The 22,774-nt window shown below is 38.6% G+C and overlaps 2 protein-coding genes across 17 annotated transcripts; one reads left to right on the plus strand and one right to left on the minus strand.

Annotated features, from left to right (window-relative positions):
* Positions 1-18,963, plus strand: LOC122664848. Of its 15 annotated transcripts, none has more exons than XM_043860870.1 (11): positions 1-531; positions 8,955-9,086; positions 9,217-9,315; positions 10,255-10,398; positions 10,508-10,636; positions 10,985-11,113; positions 11,224-11,319; positions 11,561-11,707; positions 16,164-16,323; positions 17,398-17,607; positions 17,752-18,774. In XM_043860870.1, exons 1-11 carry the CDS (start codon positions 448-450, stop codon positions 18,750-18,752), a joined length of 2,331 nt encoding a protein of 776 aa, XP_043716805.1. In that variant the 5' UTR covers positions 1-447; the 3' UTR covers positions 18,753-18,774. The 15 variants fall into 15 exon arrangements, with proteins under 15 accessions (XP_043716805.1, XP_043716806.1, XP_043716809.1 ...); XM_043860865.1 differs by adding an exon at positions 18,781-18,963 and having other exon boundaries at positions 2-531; positions 17,398-18,660; XM_043860861.1 differs by having other exon boundaries at positions 2-531; positions 17,398-18,774.
* LOC122664854 (elicitor-responsive protein 3-like) lies at positions 6,144-22,044 on the minus strand. 2 transcript variants are annotated; one of them, XR_006333383.1, is made up of 7 exons: positions 21,884-22,044; positions 21,027-21,092; positions 20,596-20,722; positions 20,207-20,321; positions 19,144-19,276; positions 12,712-12,715; positions 6,144-6,154 (listed from the first exon to the last, which is right to left on the minus strand). XR_006333383.1 is itself a non-coding variant. In XM_043860882.1 (5 exons), exons 1-5 carry the CDS (start codon positions 21,948-21,950, stop codon positions 19,208-19,210), a joined length of 444 nt encoding a protein of 147 aa, XP_043716817.1. In that variant the 5' UTR covers positions 21,951-22,044; the 3' UTR covers positions 19,138-19,207. The 2 variants fall into 2 exon arrangements, 1 of the variants encoding a protein (XP_043716817.1); XM_043860882.1 differs by lacking the exons at positions 6,144-6,154; positions 12,712-12,715 and having other exon boundaries at positions 19,138-19,276.
* Positions 22,045-22,774: the final 730 nt, after the last annotated feature.

The raw sequence follows: 22,774 nt of genomic DNA on the forward strand, positions 1-22,774 counted from the left end.
ATTGTCTCGTCTCGTTGCGTCGCCTGTAAAACTCCACCATCAGACCCCAATAAAGAGGGTGAGAGGTTGGAGGTGGAGCCATGGAAGGTGGGAGAGAAATTGGGGCTTGGGAGTAAAAAAATTTCAGTAAAAAATTATCCGGCGATCTGACACGTTTCGTGTGTCTCCAATGGCAACGTAGAATCTCGGAACACGTGGTTCCGAAGGTGCCTTCGTTGTCCGATTCATGGACAGCTTATATTCAACTTCCAACTTCACTCGCGCAGAAAGCTTGAGCCGTGAGCGAGATTGGAAGCGATGGCGAGAGTTCACTGAGTGAGAGTGAAGGAGGAACTAACAGTGAGCAAGAGAGTGTGAAAGAGAGAAAGAGCTTTTTGCAGTGTGTTGATCGTCGGAGAAAAGCGTCACTTGTGTGTTTCTCGCCGGAAAACGTCAGATACCTACTAAATGGGTATTGAGAAGTCGCCGGAGTGGCTACCGCCGGGCTGGATTCGGGAAACTAAGGAGCGATCGGACGGCAAGACGGATTCGGTAATTAAACTTTTAAACCTCGTTTATCTTGCATTTCACTTTGCTTTCATCATTTTTAGGGTTTTAACTTTGGGAATGTACGATCTTTATGTATTTTGCTTACGTATGTTTATTTCCCTTATCAGTTTTTGGTTAACGAATTAGTGTTGGAACTGGAGTGGAAGGCATTGATACCTATTGAACATAGTTTTGTTTATTACTGCTAGATTAGGTTTGGTGTTTGAATGGATATGCGAATGTCTTTTTTGCTTGCTTCATTTGCGTTTGCTTTGTTCATGCTGCTTTCCCAATTCATCCTTTATACTTCCTGCGTGTTAGAGGAACTGTATTTTACGGCATTTTCGGTGCATTCGAACTTGCGATGTCTGGATTGATGGAAATGAAGAGGACTGCATGCAATTTGTGATGAATTTGAACGTACCGTTCCTGAAGCGACAGGAGAAATGAGGTCTGTAAGTCGGCTAGTGTGTAATTAGAGGAAACACTAAGGAGTCTGGGTTCATAGTAAGTAGTCCTTCATTTGCGTAAACTACTGAATGCGTGAATCTCCCGGCTTTGAATGGATTTTGTGTGTGTGTGTGTGTGTGTGAGAGAGAGAGAGAGAGAGAGAGAGAGAGAGAGAGAGAGAGAGAGAGAGATGACCAAACTGTCCTTCTCAAGTATGATATTCTCCTTGATTGAATGCATGAAGACTATCTAGGGGCTTTACCCAAAAAAAAGAAGACTATCTAGGGGGTCAAACGGTCGGTTCAGTCCGGTTTCGATCAGGTTGGGTTCGTTTTGGGGTGATAAGGTGAATCTGAAACCAAACCAATAAGGGTAGGTTTAATTTTGGTGTGGTTTGGGTTCGGTTTATTTCGGTTTGATATCCAGAATTTTTTTTTTGGATGTGTTTGAGCTCCGTTATATCAAATGTTGTACAGTCAGTTGACTGAATATGGTTGTGCATTTTTTTCTCACTTCATTGTGAGAGTGTTTACTATTTGTTTTTATTCTAGCATTGTTCCTTCTCCTTTCCTCTATTCCCCTTTTTTCTTCCTTGTCCCTACGGTTTGATTATGGATTCAGCATTTCATCATGCCTCTTGGGAAACTCTATATGATTGTTACTGATGAATCTGTACCTACTGCTTATATTTAATACCAAACATCCCACCCCCTCTTAGCTCTTACTGAATTCTATGCTACACAAGACTTACATGGATATGGTTGCTGGTGTTAGAAGCCAATGTTGACACAAATTGTAGGATTCAGCGAACTGTGAAAAATTGGATTTGGGGACTAAAGGTGTATGTAGCAATTTTTTCAACATTGTTGCCATAAAGATCAATTATCTTTATGTCTAAGACTAAATTAACTGTACTATCTCTATATGTTATATTGGTGCTTGTTATAACTTACTATGATAGATTAGACTGCACCTAATTAAAATTTCAAAGCAGTTTCTACGGGTGGTTATAACTTACCAAGATAAGTTAGCACACACATCAAGTGAGCACTTTTTTAACTCTCTCCTCCTCCCCTTAAATTTTACGTTTTCTTGCCATATTGGCCCGTGTTGATGCCAATGCTTCTTTTGACTTGCTTCAAACTTCTTGTATTTATTTCTCTGATAAACAGATGTTAGACATTGATGAGGAAAAAAATTATAATGTACATAAACAGATGTTGCAAGTAGGGTTTCCTTGTCTAGCAGCTCATCTGTGTTAGACATTGACAAAACATGTATATGTCCTCTGGGGTGTCAATCGATCGGTTTGGGTTCAGTTTCACTGGTTTTGGTGTGAGAATGAGTGAGTCCGAAACATGATCCAATAAGGGTGCTCCGGTTTCGGTTTCAGTTTCTTATCAATTTCTCTTAATGGTTTACTATCAGTTTGGTTTCAGTTTACCATGTAAATATATTAGTAAGTATAAAGAAAAAAAGTGTGTTTTTATATGAATTTTGGGCTGCTATCCATTTATTATTACATTATTTTGGTTTCGGTCCCCTTTTTTTATGTTCGGTTCGGTGTCACAAGAGCCCAGTCTGAAACGTGATCCAATAAGCTCATATCAACTTTGGTTCGGTCAGTTCGGACTAGGTTTTGACACCCCTAGTGCTCCCTATGTACATTATCACGGATTGACCAATACTTGAATGTGCCAGTTGTGTCAGCGCCCTAGTCCATGTCTACATTTGTCAGAACTGTTATGGCTACTATTTTGAAGTGCTCGGCTATCATATGTAGCAATAATACAGCTGTATCATGCTCATAGTTTTCGCTTTTGAAGTAGTTGACTGAAATGAACAATTTCTACCTCTTGAATAAGCCCAAGTGCCATAGCAGGTGATGGTATTACAATAGGAGGTGTGGACAAAAAACATAATGTGTAAATCTTGCGGGAATGTAAAAATGTGGAAGATAAGGTGAAATGCGGAAATGTGGCTACGCCTAAGAGATCCACAGGAAAAAATAGGCCCCATTACCTAGTGTTGGTCTCGTCTATTTTGGGAGAGGTGAGTTTGAAGACGGTCTTAACCTTCGGCATTTTTGTGCAAAGTGGGTGCTCCTAAGACTTGAACCCGGGCTTTTAATATTGCCTAAGAGCCCCACAGAAACCCATACATTAAGTACATGTACAAAGCGGAAAGTCCTCCTTAAAAAATCAACTCTATCAACCTTTGTCAGTGAATCTTGGAAGGACTTCTTCCATGTGATAGTTCTTGTTAATGAGTAAGAAAATTTCAGAAAGTTGTAATAGAGCATTAATCAAGAACATAGCAAATGCCTTATTTTGTAGTGATCAAAAGCAGTTATTGTTTCACCTAACCCTGAAATCCCTCTGTTTTACCTGGACTCTTAAGGGTGCGTTTGGTTGCGTAAATCTTTTGGATGTGGTTTGATTGTGGATGGTCATCCACTTGAGTTACCATCTGTTGAATCGTAATTCTAGAAAATAAACTGTTTGGTTATCATGATTCTTCCTGAAAAACTGTTTGGTTACCCTGAGTCTGTCAGTTGGATTCACCCTGAATCTATTTGAAAAACTGTTTGGTTACCCTGAGTCTGTTAGTTGGATTTACCCTGAATCTACCTGAATAACTATTTGGTTACCCTAAGTCTGTGTCAGTTACTAAACCTTACATTTAAAAGTATAAGACACATTAACCAAAAAAAATACGATTACCATATTAATGTTCTCAAATAATTAATTAAATTTGCTATGTGTGAGTGTGAGCTCAGGTGTAGGGGCAGCAAGGGGTGGGGGTGAGTGTGTGCTCAGGTGTAGGGGCAGCACGGGGTGAGGGTGACTGTGTCAATGTTGTGTTCGGTGTAGGGGTAGCAAGGGGTGGTGGTGAGTGTGTGCTCAGGTATGACAACATAGAGGGTATGACTCAGTATGGCTCAATAGCTTTCATTTAAGTAAAACAAAAGTTCAGATTCCCCCAAGCCTCACCCTATTTTGATGGGTAAATCAGTTCACTTCAAGATAAGAAATTAAATAAGAAGCTACTGCTACATGAGAGTCGTGATGGAGTCGAACCATCATCTCCTGGGAACAAACCCAGGTGCTTTTCCTTTTGAGCTAAAGACTCACCTACCTACATAAACCATGCCACAAAAACATATAGCAATTGAACAAAAGCGAAAAAAACATTTGAAGCCAACCCACAGATCCAACATCATTTTACACCAATATGCAGAACCCAAAACATAAACAAAAACAAAAACAAAACTAGCAACAACGGAGGTTGCCTATCTGTTCCACCGAATGGACCAAATCCCCTCAACCAAAAGAGCAACCCAATACATGAGGCTTCTGCCATTGCAGGGTCTGTGAGGGGCAAAGGTATGCAGCCTTAACCCGCCCCCTATCGCAAAAGAGACTGTTTCCAAAATTTAAACCCGCAACCAATAGGTATCCCCTCAACCACTGACTGAAAGAATAAGAACAGTTGTATACACCAGGCAGATAGGTATAACTCTGGTAATATATGATGAAATACCAACAGATAGCTATACAAAAAAAAAAATCCATGTATCTATCTACTATGAATCAAATGAAAAACAGAGTAAAACAAATCAGCAAAATATGCTATCTGCATCTTCTCCCTCTATAGCAATGTAACCAGATCAGATTAAGATTCTGTGGGTAACCCTTATATCTGGGATAAGAATTATCCATCCTGTTGTTCCTGAAAGCACAGCAACCAATGGTGTAGACAATGACAAGGAAGATGAGGAAGATGATGTTGACAATGGCAACCTTCTTCCACTGACTCTTTATATTTTGAAGCACTCCACCCTTACAAGACTGGCAGTTGTAGCAGAGATCATTTTCATTATTGTTCCAAGCTGTGCAGTCAGAATCAGTGAAGGAGGTTGTGTTGCTTGGGTTGGTCCATTCGATTGGAGTCACATAGGTGAAGGTACATGAAGTTGAAGGCTTATAGCAACCAGACTGCATATCACATCACCAAAAGAAAACCAAATAACACATTAATTTCAAAATGTCACACCTGAAGTTACTGAATCACAAAGCGAAAGAACTAGAAGCCTAATTCCTGTGAAATATAGATGAAGACTACAAGAATAAGGCAGGTAAACAAATCTAAAGCCCCAAAGTTTTGAAATTTATGAAGATTCCATGATACCCACATGTTCAAAATCTAGCAAAAACACACACAACCCTTTTAAAAATTTTGTACCAAAAGTTTCAGAAAATTCAATGTCCCATCATTTAATGAAGGCTGTGATTCGAATAGAAAAGAGATGCTAAAAAAACTCCAAAGCAAACAAAAAACCCAATGTACACTTATTTAACAGAGGTTTGTAGTCATTACTAGATCTAAAATTCTGAACAGATCCAGATCAGAATATCAGAATCACCAACTACCCATTTCTTTCAAGAGAAAATCCTAAGAAGATTAAGAGAGAATCAAAACGCCGAACCAAAATCAAGTGGCTGAACACCCTTCTTTTGAAAACCTATTTCATGTTTCAAAGATAAATGATTGATGAAAGAGAGATCAAGAACTCAAAAAGAAAATCCCAAAAGAGTATTACTCAAAATAAGAGCAAATCTAGCATATATTATAAGGAGAAGAACGTCAAGAAAGAGGGAACATTACTGAAAGCAAAAACCCTAAGAACTCAAGAATGAGAAATATAGAGATAAGTCAGTATTTCATACCTGAATCGCAGACAAGTTATTGCTATAGAACTGGTGTACATTCTCGTTCACGTTCTGATCTGCGAGACTCTTGCAAACCTTGCTATCAATCAAGCAACTCTTAATATTGTTCCAGTTCTTGGTGTTATTAACCCTCTTCTGCAACCAATTAGAATAATCACCCAACTTATACTCCTTATAACCTCTCTCAGAAACAACCTCTCCAGCACCCTTGTTAGTTACAACGAAAGCGAAAATGTTGAAACAGAAAAGAACGCAGGTCGCGATTCACTTGAGTTTGTGAAAGAGAGCAGAGAGGAAGCGAGAGAGTCCGAGAGAGAGAGAACGCAGGTTCAAGTCATAGATGAACAACCGTTGTTTCCCTAGGTCGCGAGAGAGTCGAGAGAGAGAACACAGGTCGCGATTCACGATTAGTTTTTTGATTTAGGGCAAGAAGCTATCATTCACTTTTGGATGATGGTATTTATACTAACCCTAGAATTTGTAATTCATAACTGAGTTCACCTAAAGAGGTAAACTCAGATATGGATCATATTTAGTGTAAAAATCAGAATCATGCAATTCTTGTAATCCATTGGAATTAGGCAAACAAACGATTTTATTAATTTAGAATTATGGTCCGACAGAACACCATTCTGTTGATTTACGCAACCAAACGCACCCTAAAACTAGCCAGCCATACATCCATGTCCAACAATGTTCTGCAACCTGGCTGCCATCTATCCGCATGTTTTGAGGGTTTATGATGCGGGACCTGGGTTGCCTGTGTCACTGTCTCAGGAACAATAAAGAGAAATGTTCTTATATATGTCTAAGAAAGTTGTATTTTAAGCAAGCTAGTTGTATTTGCATAATAGTGAAGTGTACTGTTTGAACACCCTATGAAGGTCAAGTGACCAATCTTCTTAAAGGTTTTTAATCAATGTTTCAAGCATTTATAAAATATACAGACATGCTTTACATTAGTGGTACATGCATGGCTTGTGTATGCTTACCTATCTTGAGGAGAGAGTAGAAGGTAAATATTAGAAGATTTTTAGGTGAGTTGGCGTAATTGGGAGGTAGCCTAGCCTCTTTCTCAATAGAGAAATTTTAGGGGATTCAATATGTATCCTAATTACTAATAAATAGGACTGGCTGTATAGCCGTTACACAACCTACCACTCCTGATTCCTTCCATATCTAAATAACTAACCCACTAACACTGATAGTTACCGTAACCAACTCACGCACAACACTACCTCTTAAGATACCATATCTATCACCATAATACATGTAAATAACCCATACATAGCCATGCAAGTCAGCGCCTCTCATGACACGTCATGCATCCTTAAGCGTGTAACAATTAATCTGTTGGGGTGGTGGCATTTCTTTCAGGTCTGACCATTGCTGTCAATCAGTCCAATTGTCCTGGTTGGACAAGTTGTAGGATGGTAAACAGGTTTGGGGAGAAATGATTTACGGGGTTGATCCATCCACTTTAAGGACTGGATGGCGAGTCAACTGGTTCAACCTGCTACATAACGCAAGGCTAGGCTGGGCATAAAACAATGGTGAGTGGTGTCAGACGTGGGCATGGATTGGCACATTGCATGGACACATGTTGTGCATCTATGATAATTGGACGTAATAAATACTCCTAAACATGCTTAAAGGTTCAAGTAAAGTTCTGCTTATCCTGTCATAATAATTTATAACCACCATGCCTAATCCTAATACATAAACTCAATGCAGATAACTTTAGTTAAATGGTAAAATGCATTCAATATCAATCCTTCTTTTTTGGGATTCGATGAATCTGACATCTTGTATCTTTTCAGATTTGATGTCTGCACCTTTTTCAATGTGGAAAACATAGGCTGCTACTGGGATTGCATGCTTATGTTTAGGAAATACTCGATGTATCAGTCAGTATGGTCGGAACCAAGAAATGTTACCATGCTTTGGGTTCTTCATGGGTACAAGTTTGAGGATGAGGTGGCTTTCTCCTCAAAGTCATCAATAGAAGAAGCATAAAAGATAGTAGTTAGGTTAGATGTACATAAGAAGTCGTATGATAGTTGTTGGATGCCTGCATTGAGGTTTTGGAATTGCCTCAGAATATTTAATGTGGCTGTTCTTTTTTCACCCCTTCCCTGTTCTGTATGATACTAATGGTTTTTCATTTCATCTACCCACTTATTTATTTTGGCAAGTCATTTTCGAGGGAATTTTCATGAAAAATTTTCAATTTTGATTGAAATGACTATTGAAATTGCAGTGTCGAAATGGACCGGGAGTTTTGCCGAAAAATTTTAGTTTTGACAAATCGTAAAATTCCAAACCTTGGTAACAATGCTCTAGGTGTCTCTATTAGACTAGTCATAGCCATTCTTGTCGTCACAGTTTCTTCATGTGTTTAGGTAATTTGGCTGTACTTATCTAGAAGCAAATTCCTGTAGTTTGTATGTGCGAGGGAACCCAAATACTTGAATTTTCTGTTAGACATCTATTATCTTGGGAATCTTGACATTTGGTGGTGTTGCTTGCTCTCTTGAGTTTTTTTATTGTGGAAAAGAACAAAATGAGTGCTTTTGGATGTTAGCTAAAATGGAAGCTAAGAAAATTCACAGGTATATAACATGATGTCATGATATAACTCTTTCCCTCTTCTCCCCCCCCCCCCTACCTAAATTTCCTTTAGTTCTTGTTTTTCAAGGAGGTTCAGAAGGTAGCTATAATAGTATGATTTATGAATTCTATTTTTGAACTACATCACCTGAATAATGAGTATCCTGTCTGAGTACAGCTATAGGAGATTAGGAGTATGATTTATGAATTCTATTTTTCCATTTGTTAACTTAGTTCTTGTTTTTCAAGGAGGATCAGAAGGTAGCTATAATACTATGATTTATGAATTCTATTTTTGAAATATATCACCTGAATAATGAGTATCCTATCTGAGTACAGCTATAGGAGATAAGGAGTATGATTAATGAATTCTATTTTTGAAATACATCACCTGAATAATGAGTATCCTGTCTGAGTACCTTTTATAAGTCTTTGTTTTGTCAATGTGCATTCTTCTGTGTAGGATTGAAAAGAAAACTAAAACAGTATATGCTAGGTGGAAGAAAAAATAACTAACAATTGATTTGGAGAAAAGACTTTCCAATTTGGCATCTTATGAAAATTTTGAGATTTGTCATTAGTTCTATGGAAAAGTTTGTAAGAATAATTTTTATCCATTTCTGGTTTTTGTAGTATTATATTAACTTGAAGACTGGAGAGAAGTGTCGTTCCAAGATCGAAGTTGCTCGCCATACTAAATCTGGAAATCTCTGCAATCGCATGCCTCAACAAATTAAAAGATGCACAAGAGACAATGAGAATCAAGTGAGTTTGAAACAGTTTCATTTTATTGTGCCTTAATATTGGTTTTCCTCTGTATATCCAAATTTATTATTGCCTTAGATTTGGTTTTCCTCTGTACATCCCAATTTATTATTGTTCCATTAATCTATAGGTTGTGCAAATGGAGGATGTTCCCAAGTGGTTACCTACTGACTGGAGTATGGTGGTCCAAACCAGAAAGAGTGGTAATAGAGTTGGACAAAAATACAAGGTAGTCACTTCCATGCATATTAGAATTATTCTTTTGGTGTCCATCCCCCTTTTGTACTCAATGGATCATTTTGTTTTGGGACCAAAATTGTCAATTAATCTTCTGAAAACTGTTACTTGGCAACTTTATTTATTATTTTTTTTGATAGGTAGGCCCCAAGGAGAGTTGAACTCATGTCCTCTTGTGAGGTGTTGGTCCTTAATTTTTTTTTTTTGGGTGAAAGGAAAGATATTGTATTAATTTCTAATCTTTTATGTTTTGCCGACTCTGTGGAACCCCAGTTGTTATTATTGTTATTGAACGCTTGAACGCTTTCTCATTAGTAATGATCACAATTGTCAATTAATCTTCTGAAAACTGTTACTTGGCAACTTTATTTGTTTATTTTTTTGATAGATAGACCCCAAGGAGAGTTGAACTCATGACTTCTTAATTGTGAGGTGTTGGTCCTTTATTTTTCTGGTGAAAGGAAAGAGTATTGTATTAATGCTGAAAAGAATTAGGAGATACATAGGATTACATTCTCATCAACAGAGACCCTGAAGAATCTGCAGCAAATCACGTGCTGAGATCTTCACAATTTATCTAAGTAGGCATTATGGATGTTTAAGAGGAATGTTATACACTTCACAATTTATCTTAGTAGGCAGTATGTTATTCTTTCCCATTTTATATTGGTAATGATCTTTCATTGTATATGCATATGCAGCTGAAAATATTCTGTTCGTTTGCTATATCTTCATCTACTGACTTCTTAGCATGGATACTCTGAAATCTATTTCGTTGTGTTCCCCCCTCGCACAAAAAAAAATAAATAATAATAATAGGACAATGGAAGATGTGAAAAGAACAAAGATATTGAAATGTTCCATAAAATTTGAAAATATTATCTTCTTTGCTCGCACTAGTAAATGGAAATATTGTCTATCTGTGTTGTAGTGTTACATTGCTCCAATCACTGGATTCAAATTGTATTCCAAGAGACAGGTCTTCAGTTATCTCAAGACTGGGAAGCGACGTAGTCGTGCATCTGAACCGAATGAAAGAGACATTGGAATGCATTCTACCGAATCTGCAAGAAAAGTTTGTTTTAATTATATGGACTAAACCTACTATTTATTGGGATTTGTAAATTTTGCAGTGTTTAGATTGATTTGCAAGATATTGACTCTGATTATCTGTCAATCTCTAGGTTGTAGTGGAGAAGCATACAGAAGAGGTGTTCCCCCTGGGATGGATTAAGGAAATCAAGGTTACTGAACTGGCATCTGAACCGAGCGGAAGAGACATTAAAATGCATTCTACCAAATCTGCAAGCAAAGTTTGTTTTAATTATATGGACTAAATCTACTATTTATTGGGATTTGTAAATTTTGCAGTGTTTAGATTGACTTGCAAGATATTGAATCTGATTATCTGTTAATCTCTAGGTTGTAGTGGAGAAGCATACAGAAGAGATGTTGCCACCGGGATGGTTTAAGGAAATCAAGGTTGCTCAACTGGCATCTGAACTGAACGAAAGAGACATTGGAATGCATTCTACCGAATCTGCAAGCAAAGTTAGTTTTAAATATATGGTCTAGATCTACTATTTATTTGGGATTTGTAAATTTTTCAGTGTTTAGATTGACTTGCTAGATATTGAATCTGATTATCTGTTCATCTCTAGGTTGTAGTGGAGGAGCATACAGAAGAGGGGTTGCCCCCGGGATGGATTAAGGAAATCAAGGTTACTCAACTGGCATCTGAACCGAACGAAAGAGACATTGGAATGCATTCTACCGAATCTGCAAGCAAAGTTAGTTTTAAATATATGGACTAGATTTACTATTTATTTGGGATTTGTAAATTTTGCAGTGTTTAGATTGACTTGTAAGATATTGAATTGGATTATCTGTTAATCTCTAGGTAGTAGTGGAGAAGCATACAGAAGAGGGGTTGCCCCCGGGATGGATTAAGGAAATCAAGGTTACTCAACTGGCATATCGAATCAGAAAAGACCCGGTATTGTCTCTATTTTCAGTTTCTGATCTAGTGTAGCATATAAACATTTTATAAATGAGTATATGAAATTAATTTGTGGTTCTGAGATATTTTATATGTGTTATTTTTCTCTGCTATGTTAATGCTCTTGCTTGTCTGAATCATCAACCTTTTCTCTTGGGTCATTTTGTGCAACATTTTATTTGCATCTGTGAAAATATTAACACATTTTCATCCGTCAAATATTGACTAATTGCTGCAGTATTACATTGATTCTGTAACTGGATATGAATTCCGCTCCAAAAAGGATGTTTTTCGCTATCTCGAATCTGGTGATATTCGAAGGTGTAAAATCAGACCAAAGAAAAGGCAAATAAGTGGCATGGAGTCTATAGATGGAGAGATCTTTGTAAGTGTGCCTTAATACATTTCTTGGTCTTCCCAATTTCAGTGTTTCCCACACTAGGCCTTCCTTCTCCATGATTTATGTTGTGCTATTAATTCTAAAATTACAAAAGCTAACCAAAAGAAGAGGAGAATTGACAAGCACCATCACAAGCTACATTCTTTTAACGTTGCTTCAAGCCTAGATTTTGAGTTTGTTATTCTTTGCTTTCCTATGACATGCATTCTGTTAGGCTGGACTCCGAACATTATAGAAATTCTATTTATGGTTTAATACTTGGCCATGCCTCTATTAGTTTGATGCATTTCTTCCTGTTGCTATTGGAGTGGGTTTCATTGACTTCGTTGTAATTGTTGATATTTTGTAAAAACGAGAAAGTAGACATTTCTTGAAACGTCTACAGAGAACAGCCCAAAATACCTTATGAGAGGTTAAATATAAAAGAAACAGCTACGAATTTGCATAGAGGGCGGGCCTTGGTGCAACGGTAAGGTTGCTCCATTGTGACCAAGTGGTCATGGGTTCAAGTCTGGAAACAGCCTCTCTGTGAAAGCAGGGGTAAGGCTGCGTACATTATGACCCTTCCCAGACCCTGCAGTGGCGGGAGCCCCGTGCACTGGGTACACCCTTTTTTTTTTTTAGTTAGGAATTTGCATGTGAAGCAAGGGAAAATGGTGGTAAACAGTAACAAGAAATATGAATGATTCCAAGTTGTTTGTCGAGATCTTTTTATTAGACAACTTACTTTTAAGCCATTTCAAGGGATGATGTTGAACATATACAGACCATGTAATGGGAGGGGATCTCTACATTCACATGTCCCCGATACACATCAGCTTTGAATAGGATTGGAGTCTTTCCCTACTAAATCTATTTTCTCACGTCCTTTTTATTTTGAAAATTCCTTGAAAGATTCCATTACTTTGGTACACTAATGTGATTAGTAGTAGACATGCAGAGATTCCAACTGACCTGCCATACATGAGATTCTTCACCTTGGGCTGGACTTGTCTTCTATTATTACTAGCTGTTGAGTTTTTCGTTTATATTATTTTCTATTTTTCATAGCTAAAATGTCAACAGAAGTATGGATTCTTTGTCATGTTGCCGATTTGGATGAATTTGCAAAATTGAACAGTTGATGATGATGTGTGTGTCGAGCTATTTTTAGGCTTCCATCTGGCTGTGGCATTTAAGATCCCCAAGTTGTTGCCTTTGCTAGATGACAAAAGTGTATATAACATAAGGGTGAGTGTTCTCTGTGGGGGAGTATGGCCCCTGCACACGCTCGGGGGCCAATGAGAGCATGCATGTTGGCATCATGGGGGGTGGGGTGGTCATTTTGGCCCCTCCATGTGTCTGGGTGTGGGCGGTACACTCCTCCACAGAGAACTTTTCTCCATAACATAAATCAAGATGCATCTTTTGGGCTGGCTCACACTATTCGATTGACAGGAGAGCGAAATTTAGTTTGCCTATGTTATGCTTCAAACCTCAGTTAAACCAGGTAGTGTGTTTCTAGACGTAACTGCAAAATCTCCCTTTCTAGATACTAGTCTCGTCCATATGTCCTATTTTTGTCAATGTTCTTCTCATCATTGTCAGTATTTTTGTTTATATTCTTGTCTGGAGAATATGAACACCTTAGAGCTATCAATACTAGGATCCAGCATTTGGATGCCATGCCTCAATATCAATAATAAGATTAGATGCCACAATGTTTATGTACTTTTGTTTATGAAAATTGATATTGATGATTATGTTTGTTTGTCTAACTCTATCCATAATTGACCTGCACAAGTGAACATTAAATGCCATAGTTTTAAACCAGACCGAACCAGAAATCAAACCGGAAAACTGGAACCCCGAAAAAGTGGAAAAAGCAGAACCAGGCCCTTTCAGTTCGACCTCCAATCCGAATTTAAAAATTATGCATCTGACATCTATATGGAGAGAGTGTCTTGAAATCTTGGTGTAATTATTAAAAGAAATAATAAGTTGATAAAAATTAGTACTTTAGAAGTAAAAATATTTTAGAATTTCACCAAGAACGGACATTAAAAGGGTTATGATCCATAGAGATATCAATTTTCTCTCTCTCTCACTTGAATTTTTCTAAAATGAGTTAATGATTGGAAACACAATCCAACCTGTTAAAGATCTTATTCAATCCTTTTGACCAAATACCAGTCACATTAGGCACAAATGAAGAAGACACGAAAGAAATCAATGTGGCATTTATTTATGAACTACCGACTTTATTGTAAATAAAATGGAAAAAAAATGGAGCAATCACCAAAGATACAGGGCTAAGCAGCCAGAAAAATGTTGTGTTGTTGAAAAGGAAAATAAATCGCTTCATCTCTTGGCAACTATCTCATACTGGGAGGCATGGAGAACCATTATCTAGAAGAAAATTGTTTACACACAATTTGATTAAGATGTAGAACTAAAGAAGTGCTTCAAGAATCTTTACATTTACTTGTTGAGTATTGCCACTGAAATCATATTGCAAACTTTTTAGTGTACAAAGTTTTTCTAAAGTCTATAACTTGTCAATTTCAAACTAATCCTGAAATCATATTGCAAACTTTGGTAGAAAGCTTGGGCAGTATCAGGCAACCGAAGCTTATTGAGTACCCAACACCCCCCCCTCTCAAAAAAGAAGAAGAGTAAATTGCATGTACCTCCCCTGTAGTTTGGTCCATTGTTTGAACAATTACATCCACACCCATGAAAGTTGATGGTGTTAGTGAGGTGTTAGTTTTGAAATGTAAAAGACAGCTTTGCCCCTCCTCCTTCCTCTTCCTGCAACCCCTTTCTTGCAACTCCGCCCCCACCTCTGCTGACGGTCCCACCTCCCATCCCTGCCCCAAACCCCTGTTTCTGGTTCCACCATTATTAAACTCCAACTAAGTATTCCCCTACCCAAGAAGCACAAGTGCACAACCCTGTAACCTCGAAATGCCCAAGAAATCTTCAAAACCTAGATGGGTTAGATCTTGAAGACAAGATAACCATGACAACCCTTTTGAGGTCGCAATACAGAAAACCAGATCCCTCAGTTAAAAACCTTAAAAACCCATTTCAACCCTCTTGCAATCCAGTTCCAATGCTGCAAGTAAAGGAGAGAGAGGAGTTGAATTTCAACCCTCTTCCCAATCTTTGATTTGGGTCCTCCTCGCGTTATCGCTATCTGTGCATCCACTCTGTCCTTGGCTTTCCTCAATTACACTGGCCTCACCATCGTTGGTTACACTGCTGTTGTATCTATACTTCCCTTCTATATAATGGGTCTGGTTTCCATACCCAAACTATGTCCCTATCAGTGGATCAGCATGGGCGACCCTGGATTGAAGAAAGATTGGCATCTATACTTTATTACTCTATTCTGAAACTTGAATTTCTGGGATAATGCCAGTACTTTAGCAGGCAAAATGGATCGGTCTCAGAAGACCTTCCCCAAAGCACTGATATCGGCTGGAGTTGTGACCGTAATAGGTTATCTGGTGCCTCTATTGGCCGTTGCGGGAGATCTGGAATTAGAACAAGATAAATGGGGTGATGGGTACTTGGCGGACGCAACAGGGATGATTGTCGGAAAGTGGCTTAAATACTCGGTCGAGGTGGGTGCTGTGTTGTCTGGGGTCGGTCTCTTTGAAGCCCAATTGAGCAGTGCCACCTACCAAGATTCCAAGATCTCGGGTTTATTCCAAAATTTTTTGTTGTGCGATCGAAATGGTTCAATAGCCCATGGGTTGGGATCTTGTTGTCGAGCACAATAACACTGGGAATCTCGTTCATTGACTTCACAAACATCCTATCATCTTCAAATTTCTTGAACAGTTTAGGGATGCTGTTGGAAATAGCAGCATGAAAATGTTGTGGCTGAGGTGCTTATGAACAGCAACGACGCTCGAACCTTATTCCCATGGTGTGAAGGAAAATCTTCTTTAAAGGGGAGAGACTGGGTTTTGGAATGTATACACCGGATTGGAGAGATTACTTCTTGCAGATCGCCAGAGATGATGGGTTGATATGTGCAAGTTGGGGAAGAAAGAGGTGAGATAAATGGAGGAAGATAAGGTTGGAACGATGGAAGGTTGAGGAGATGGGTTTGGGTTTGGTAATGTAAGGGTAAAAGGGTAAAACTACACTAATAAAAGGTAATATGGCCGTTTATGAAAGTTTTGCTTCAACCAACAGTTTCAACTTAACGGACTAGGGTTACTTGTAAGTCCCACCATAGTCCAGGGGAGGTCCATTTAATTGTTCAAACAACGGGGGGTTGCGTCTAATTGGACCAAAATACAAGGGAGGTACATGGAATTTACTCCAAAAAAAAGAAAAAAGGAGAACCTGGATCAAGGATTTCAGCCTCTATTTATTATGTACTGCAAGTTGAACCTAGTGTAGAATTAGGGTTTTGATTTCTGACAATTGGCATGTTCTCTCGTAGCCACATACTGCAGAAAAAAGACATAAAATAGAGGGCAATGCAACAAGGAGAAGCCTCTTCACTGGTCAGAGCTCAAAATCAAGTAAAGCAGTCGAGGATGAACTGGTTCTGGAATCCTCTGTGGTGGAAGAATGCTTACCACTATCAAGTGCTGCTTTAGGTCAGTGTGAAATTTCTTGTCTGTTTTTCAAGTGTTGCTTTAGGTCAGTGTGAGATTTCTTGTCTGTTTTTTTCTCCTCTTGTTTTCTAAACATCTTGGAAATTATGTATAGGGGATACTTCAGGTCCCCTCCCCTTGTTTATGATTGAATTGGTTGTTACGAGAGAACGCTATGAGATGGACAAAACTACCTAAGGTGTCGTGACTTGAGAAACTTGGACGTTGCTTTAAAAATCACCAGAGTGCCTGTCATTGAACCTTGACAAGGCTATTTCCTCCTCAAAAAGGGAGGGGCAAACCCCTTTTAATGTTGACGTGTCCATGAAGCACTCAATCTCTTGGAAGAAATCTCACTTGTGCTATTTTCTGGGATTTGTATCAAATTATGCCCCATTTGGTAATCTGTAAAAAGAGTGTACCAGTACAGGAGGCTCTCGCTACTGTAGCGTTTGGGAGGGGCAAATGTACGCAGTCTTACCTCCGCTTTGCGGAGAGGCTGTTTCCATGTTTCGAACCTGCAACCTGACGTTAAGCTGTAAAGTAAAATGAGATTAATAAATAAATGTGAGTGACTACGCGAAAACAACCAAGAGTAGGGAAAAAATGGGAGAGAATGGAATTTACTTTGAAAGACTTGTGATGTAAATTTTTGTGGCCCCCCATGTTTTTTCTTTTTTAGGTAATAATTTTCATCGAATGACTATTTTCCATTTTTGCAGAAATATAACTTGAGTAAAGTCCTACTTTATCTATGTTGCGGTTTCAAATGAGTTGAATAGCACATTAGCACTTGCCCATTGCCATCAACTTTCCTTCCAATCAAACACCGTTGTTGAAATTTTCTTTTTATATCATTTCACTTCACTTGCAATATCAATTTATTTACTTCCTTTCGCTTCAGATCTAACCAATTGGAGCCTTTTAGTGATTGCTTAACACACAGAAGAGGTGTTTCAAATCCATGACGTTTTCAAGTTTTGAGACTTACTTTAGACGCCTTAATGATGAACCAATGACATGATAAGTAGAAAACTCTTGCTTCTGATTTCTGATATTAACTTTGCAACTCTGTAGATGGGGAAAACTCTCAAATGCTTAGTGAAGCTCACCAAGAATCTGAAGGCATAAAGAATGTGGAATGCAAACTGGTCTGTGCTGAAAATGGGTTCATGTCAGCACCTGGGGCTGAGGTCTCTCCAGAGAGGGAGTCCATGGAAAAACTCCATTCTGCAGATAAGGAAAGCTCTAAATTGATTAGTGGAGCCCAAGAATCTGGAGGCTTAGGGAATATGGTCTGTGCTGAAAGAAGTCTTATTTCAGATCATGCAGCAGATATGTATCCAGTGAAGCAGCCTTCAGAGAAACCACATGATGCATATGGGGAAAGTTCTAGACTGATTAGTGCAGCCCAAGAATCAAGAGGGTTAGAGAATACGGAAGAGAAGATGGTATGTGTTGAAAAAGGTATTATTTCAGCTCCTGCAGCCAAGATCTCTCCAGAGAAGCAGCCTTCAGAGAAACCACATTCTGTCAACAGAGAAAGCTCAGAACTGTTTAGTGTAGCCCAACAAGAATCAGAAGGGTTAGTCCATGCTGAAAATGGGTTTAATTCTGCTCCTTCAGCGAGGGTCTCTCCAAAGAAGCAGCTCTCAGAGAAAAGTCTTGGAAAGAATAAAAAAAGGGCCCAGCTTTGCACAAGTAATTCCCAAGATGGAAAAGAACTGCCCGTGCCTCGTCGAGCTTCAAAACGGCTTGCTGGGCTCCGAGCTGAGTTGGCACCAAATTTGGAAATGTCAGAACGGTCTCTTGGAATGGTGGCTAAGCAGTCTGTTGATCTGGAAGCAAATCCAGCCATAGGTGTCAACCCAAGTAGTTGCAATCTTCAGGCATCTATGCAGGTGGTGCCACCTGAGGCCGCAGCTAGAGTAGCAACCACACCTTATACTTCCAGAGGTTCGGGAGTGTTGTTAGATGGAAATTCATCCAAGGAAGGTGACAAGCCTCCTGGGGACCAAGCTGTTATGGAGGACCTCATTGGTAAGCTTGAAAGTGAGAAACAGTCTACAGAGAAGCCAGAATCACCATTCGTCCTACCTTTCGGGGACTCATGGCCAGATCCCTGCCTTGAATTTGCATTCAAGACACTGACAGGTGCAATTCCGGTGGATGATAATCTAGTTATTGGGGAATACTTCCAACCAAATCTTAGCGTGGGTCAGGATCAGAGCAGAAGTAGCTTCACATTGCCAGATCTTGGCTTAGATGGCCCTCGTCAAACTGATAGTATGTTCCAATTTGGTACAGCAGAGAAACCTACAGCCAAACAGCAGTCTCCAGGTAACCCTACATTTACATCATTAGGAAATTGTGGTATGGCGGCATCTGCAGATTGTGCGTTACCGCAAACTAACGGGGAAGGAAGCAAATAATGTTAGAAGGAAGCAAATAATGTTAGAAGGAAGGTAAAATCTTAGTAGAGGTAGTAAATCCATGGTAAATGGACTCTGTAAAATAGATGGTCAAGTACTGTCCGGGTACCAGTTATATTGGCCCTCTTCTTTTTCGTCGGTCTGATGGTATTAACCTTTTATGAACAGAAGTTTAATCTTATAAATATCCTCACTATGGTAAGTGGATCCATTTGTTTGGGTACAGTGACTTGATATCAAGCGTTAGAAGCTACGTATGATATAGTAGTAACGTTTACGTTTTTTAGGCATGATAAACTGGTAGACAGTGAAACATAGGATTAAGCTTTTTCATAATTCCATAACCTAACGAGTTTGAAAAGATGATCAAAAAATCACATATCAGCATTACTCATGCATTACAGTTTCAAAGTTAATATAGAAAGAGTCCATGAAAACCAAAAACACATGTCGTTTTAGTAGGAAGATTCTTTCCATCCTCCATAGCTCTCCTCTTGCTCTTCGAAATCTCGGCTGCGGATACCCTACATTTGATGAAAGAAAGTCTCAACACGTGACATGCATGACTCCAGTAAGACAGCAAATATATACAGATGTTAGCTGCTTGAGATACTATTGGGTTGCCCTTCACCCTTTTAGGCAAACTGTCCATGGCCGCTCAAGGATTTGTGGTAGTTTTATATAAAACCAGAAAGCAAGTAAAGTGACTCTCTACACAACAACAAAAAAGGGTATATAGTGAAATTTTTTTTTTTTTAATACAAAAGGAATGGAAAAAAATTGCTACTTACGTAATCTTTAAGGGAAAATAACTCTGTTCGAGAGTGAGGCGTACATTAGTACTCCCATGAGTCTTATCTCTTTCCTCATGAAAAGACATCTCTGTCCCCTTGTTTTAAGAGGAGAGAGAGACATATGGGAGTGTTAGCATGGATACTGTTTCTATCAGGCGGGGGCAATGAGAGTATACACAAGATATCAACATAGATGCAATTTTATATTTCATGAGGGCAGGATGACACTGTAGCACAGTTTTTTTTTTCTTTTCCCGTTCTTTTATATTATCATTACATAACAAATTTTGATCAACATAAAAAAATAATGAAAAGTTTTATACACACGGTCAACATTTCTGTTGTTGGATACAACTGAAGTATTGACCGTGTCTCATACATGACTTATGAACACGACCTGTCCCATAAAAGAAAATCTTATTTTGACTTAGAATTTCTTTAGCCAGCAATTCGATATCCCATCCCCGTATTGTTTATCATTTCTACTAGATATTTTTTTTGTGGGATGGGGTGGCGGAAGGGAAATTCTTATCCAGTATCGGTATGCATCTCTGAAAGGCTTTGGGGATTGGGGCATTGAAGTCCCGCCCCCAAATCCCAGAGCCTTTATCAAAATTGATGGATAATGAGGGGAGCTGGGGGGGAGGGGGTTGGGATTACCTCTGGTGTAAATGTCAGACCAACTCTCATCTCTCCGCGGTATTCCTGCTCTTTGACCACATTGTATGGAGTTGGCGGGAGGCTTCCTTCCATGAACAGTGGCTCCAGAGGAATGCTGCAAAACAAAATATAATCAAACTTTGTATGACTTTCTGCAGTTCGACACAAAAGAAAGAAAACTCAGTATTTTACTCGTAAAATTATCACAATTAGTCTAATGATTGCTTTTGCCTTCTCCAGTTTCCCTTCACCAATGGTGAATGAGGAGTTCCCAATGGCTTTGATTATTGAAAGAGCAAAAGTTATCAAGTGGGGGGAATCATCAATGGAAGAGGGTATTATGTATTTACTCATAATTCATGTACAAAAAGATGCAGACTGTTACTCACGTTACTTCTCCCACAAAATCATCCTCACTACCAAAGTCACTGTCCATTATTTTAAGTTTCAATTCTGAAACACCATCAGATAATGTAAACACAAAACTCTCGTTCCATTCTGGTTCAGTTCCTTGACCTGCATCAACCATTTTTTATTATCAGTAGTCAATACAGAACTGAAGCTGACTACTTGATGTCTTCGAAGTTAGACTACAATCTAGTTGAGAAGAGTCAGAGCAAGAAGCGCATGAGTGCATCAGCATCACACCACCTATTAGGCATTCACATTGATCTCTGTCAAGTTTCACAAAAATATTCGATATACAGTTCATATTTCAGAAGCCTAAACCATAATTATTATGGAAATATGTCCTTACGGTCTCTGCCAAAAAAAAAAAAAAAATCATTAGATCAAGAATTCGAAGCAGCTAGAAATTCACCTGATGCAACACTGCTCTTCTGTTCCTGAGTCCGGCAAATGAGGACAACATAGGGATCCATGTTAGCTGCTCATAAAACAATTAAACCTCGTCAAACACAATTACAAGATTGTAAGAAAAAAAAAAAAAAGGTAAGAAACACTTTCTGCAAAATTCTAAAGCTGTATATAGCTTTGCAAATTACAAAACAATGGCAACAGATCAAGGGATTAACACTGTTTAAAGCGGAAAAAAAAAAAAGGATTGACTGTATTTCACCGATAATATTTGTTAAAATAACGTATCGATCAAAGGTGAAATATCAAAAGAGTTATTGATACAGGAAAAAATAACCTAGATCTTGTCAATAACAACCTTCAATAAAACAAATGAATCAGATGCACTACATTAATTGCATAGAGATTCGAAGAAGTACTGCCAAGACTTTTCATAATCTTAAAGAGATCGTAGAAGTCAAAATTAATGAAGAAAAAAAAAAAAAATCTCCTAAGAATATTCAATAAGGATAATCATCGACATCAGGATATGAAAATACGACCTTGAGAATGAGATTACGAAAATTTCTCGCTAGATTCAAAGATTGGACCAAAAAAATTTTGAATGCTTCAATCAATTTATCAATGAAAATTTCGCAGTGAATCAGGGAATCAACCTATCGCATGAAAGCAGAGTCCAGATCTGACGGAATCTAGATGAAACAGGCGATGATTCGATTTAATTACATCCTTTTATGTATGAATAATTTTCTACTTATTTACCAAAAAAAAAAACAGAGGAATCAGGATCTAACAAAATCGAGATGAGAAACTAGAAACCAAATGTGATAAAGTAACAGCAATAGGGATTCGACTACATACAGAGAAAATCAGTGTTCTCGAGGCCTTTGGCTCCAACGAGTAGAACTTCAAGCTTTCCTTGAGGCATTTTCTATGAGCAGCTTTGAAACTCGAAAACGAAGGAGACGCAGGAAGAAATTTGCCAAGGCCGAAAAAGAAAAACGAATCGACCTTTTTCTCTTCTCTCCGCTGTAGATCTCTTCAACCCAAAGGGTAGGATTGTGTGAAGGATATTCATAGGTGCTTTAAAGGGAGTCCGAAATCCGATTAGCCAAAAAGGTTTCCGAATCCTGATCGTGCCCGCCTTGCTCGGCACGGCCCTAAGCCGTATCCAAAACATTAGGTTTACGCCAAGCCAACAGATGGCGTCGAGGCTTGCAATTTTGGCCCAAATCAACACGTTCATTGTAAAGTGGGTGGAAGTGGTGCACCGAAAAATCTTCAAGACATGTTCTCATAGTCCAACAATGGGACACCTGGTCTCAGACTATTAAGTCATGAGTGGGTTTTTTGTTTTTTTTAATAGGTTGGCCTCGAGAAGATTTGAACTCATGACGTCTTTATTACGAGGTGTTGCCAACTGATTTTAAGCGACTGTATTGATGGATCCAGATCCTCTATGGTGGGGTTTGAGCTGCGTAGATTGAGTCACGTGCACAAAGATCCCCTTACCCCTGTCAAGTGGGGGTAAGATGGTCATTACATGCATGGTCTAGTCTGCATCGTACAGGTCGCTATGGGCATTGACGCCATAGAAGATCTGAATTGCTGTCTTGATAGATCGATTACGTAGCAAAAAATTATTCATTACTTCATTGAATATTTTTGCCACAAAAATTTCACATGGTATCGTAAATGTTATCTAAGATTGTTCTCCGATTTTGGGGAAATTATCAGTGCCATCACTTGAGG

The sequence above is a fragment of the Telopea speciosissima genome, chromosome 6, assembly GCF_018873765.1.
Source record: "Telopea speciosissima isolate NSW1024214 ecotype Mountain lineage chromosome 6, Tspe_v1, whole genome shotgun sequence".
Classification (NCBI taxonomy): Eukaryota; Viridiplantae; Streptophyta; class Magnoliopsida; order Proteales; family Proteaceae; genus Telopea; species Telopea speciosissima.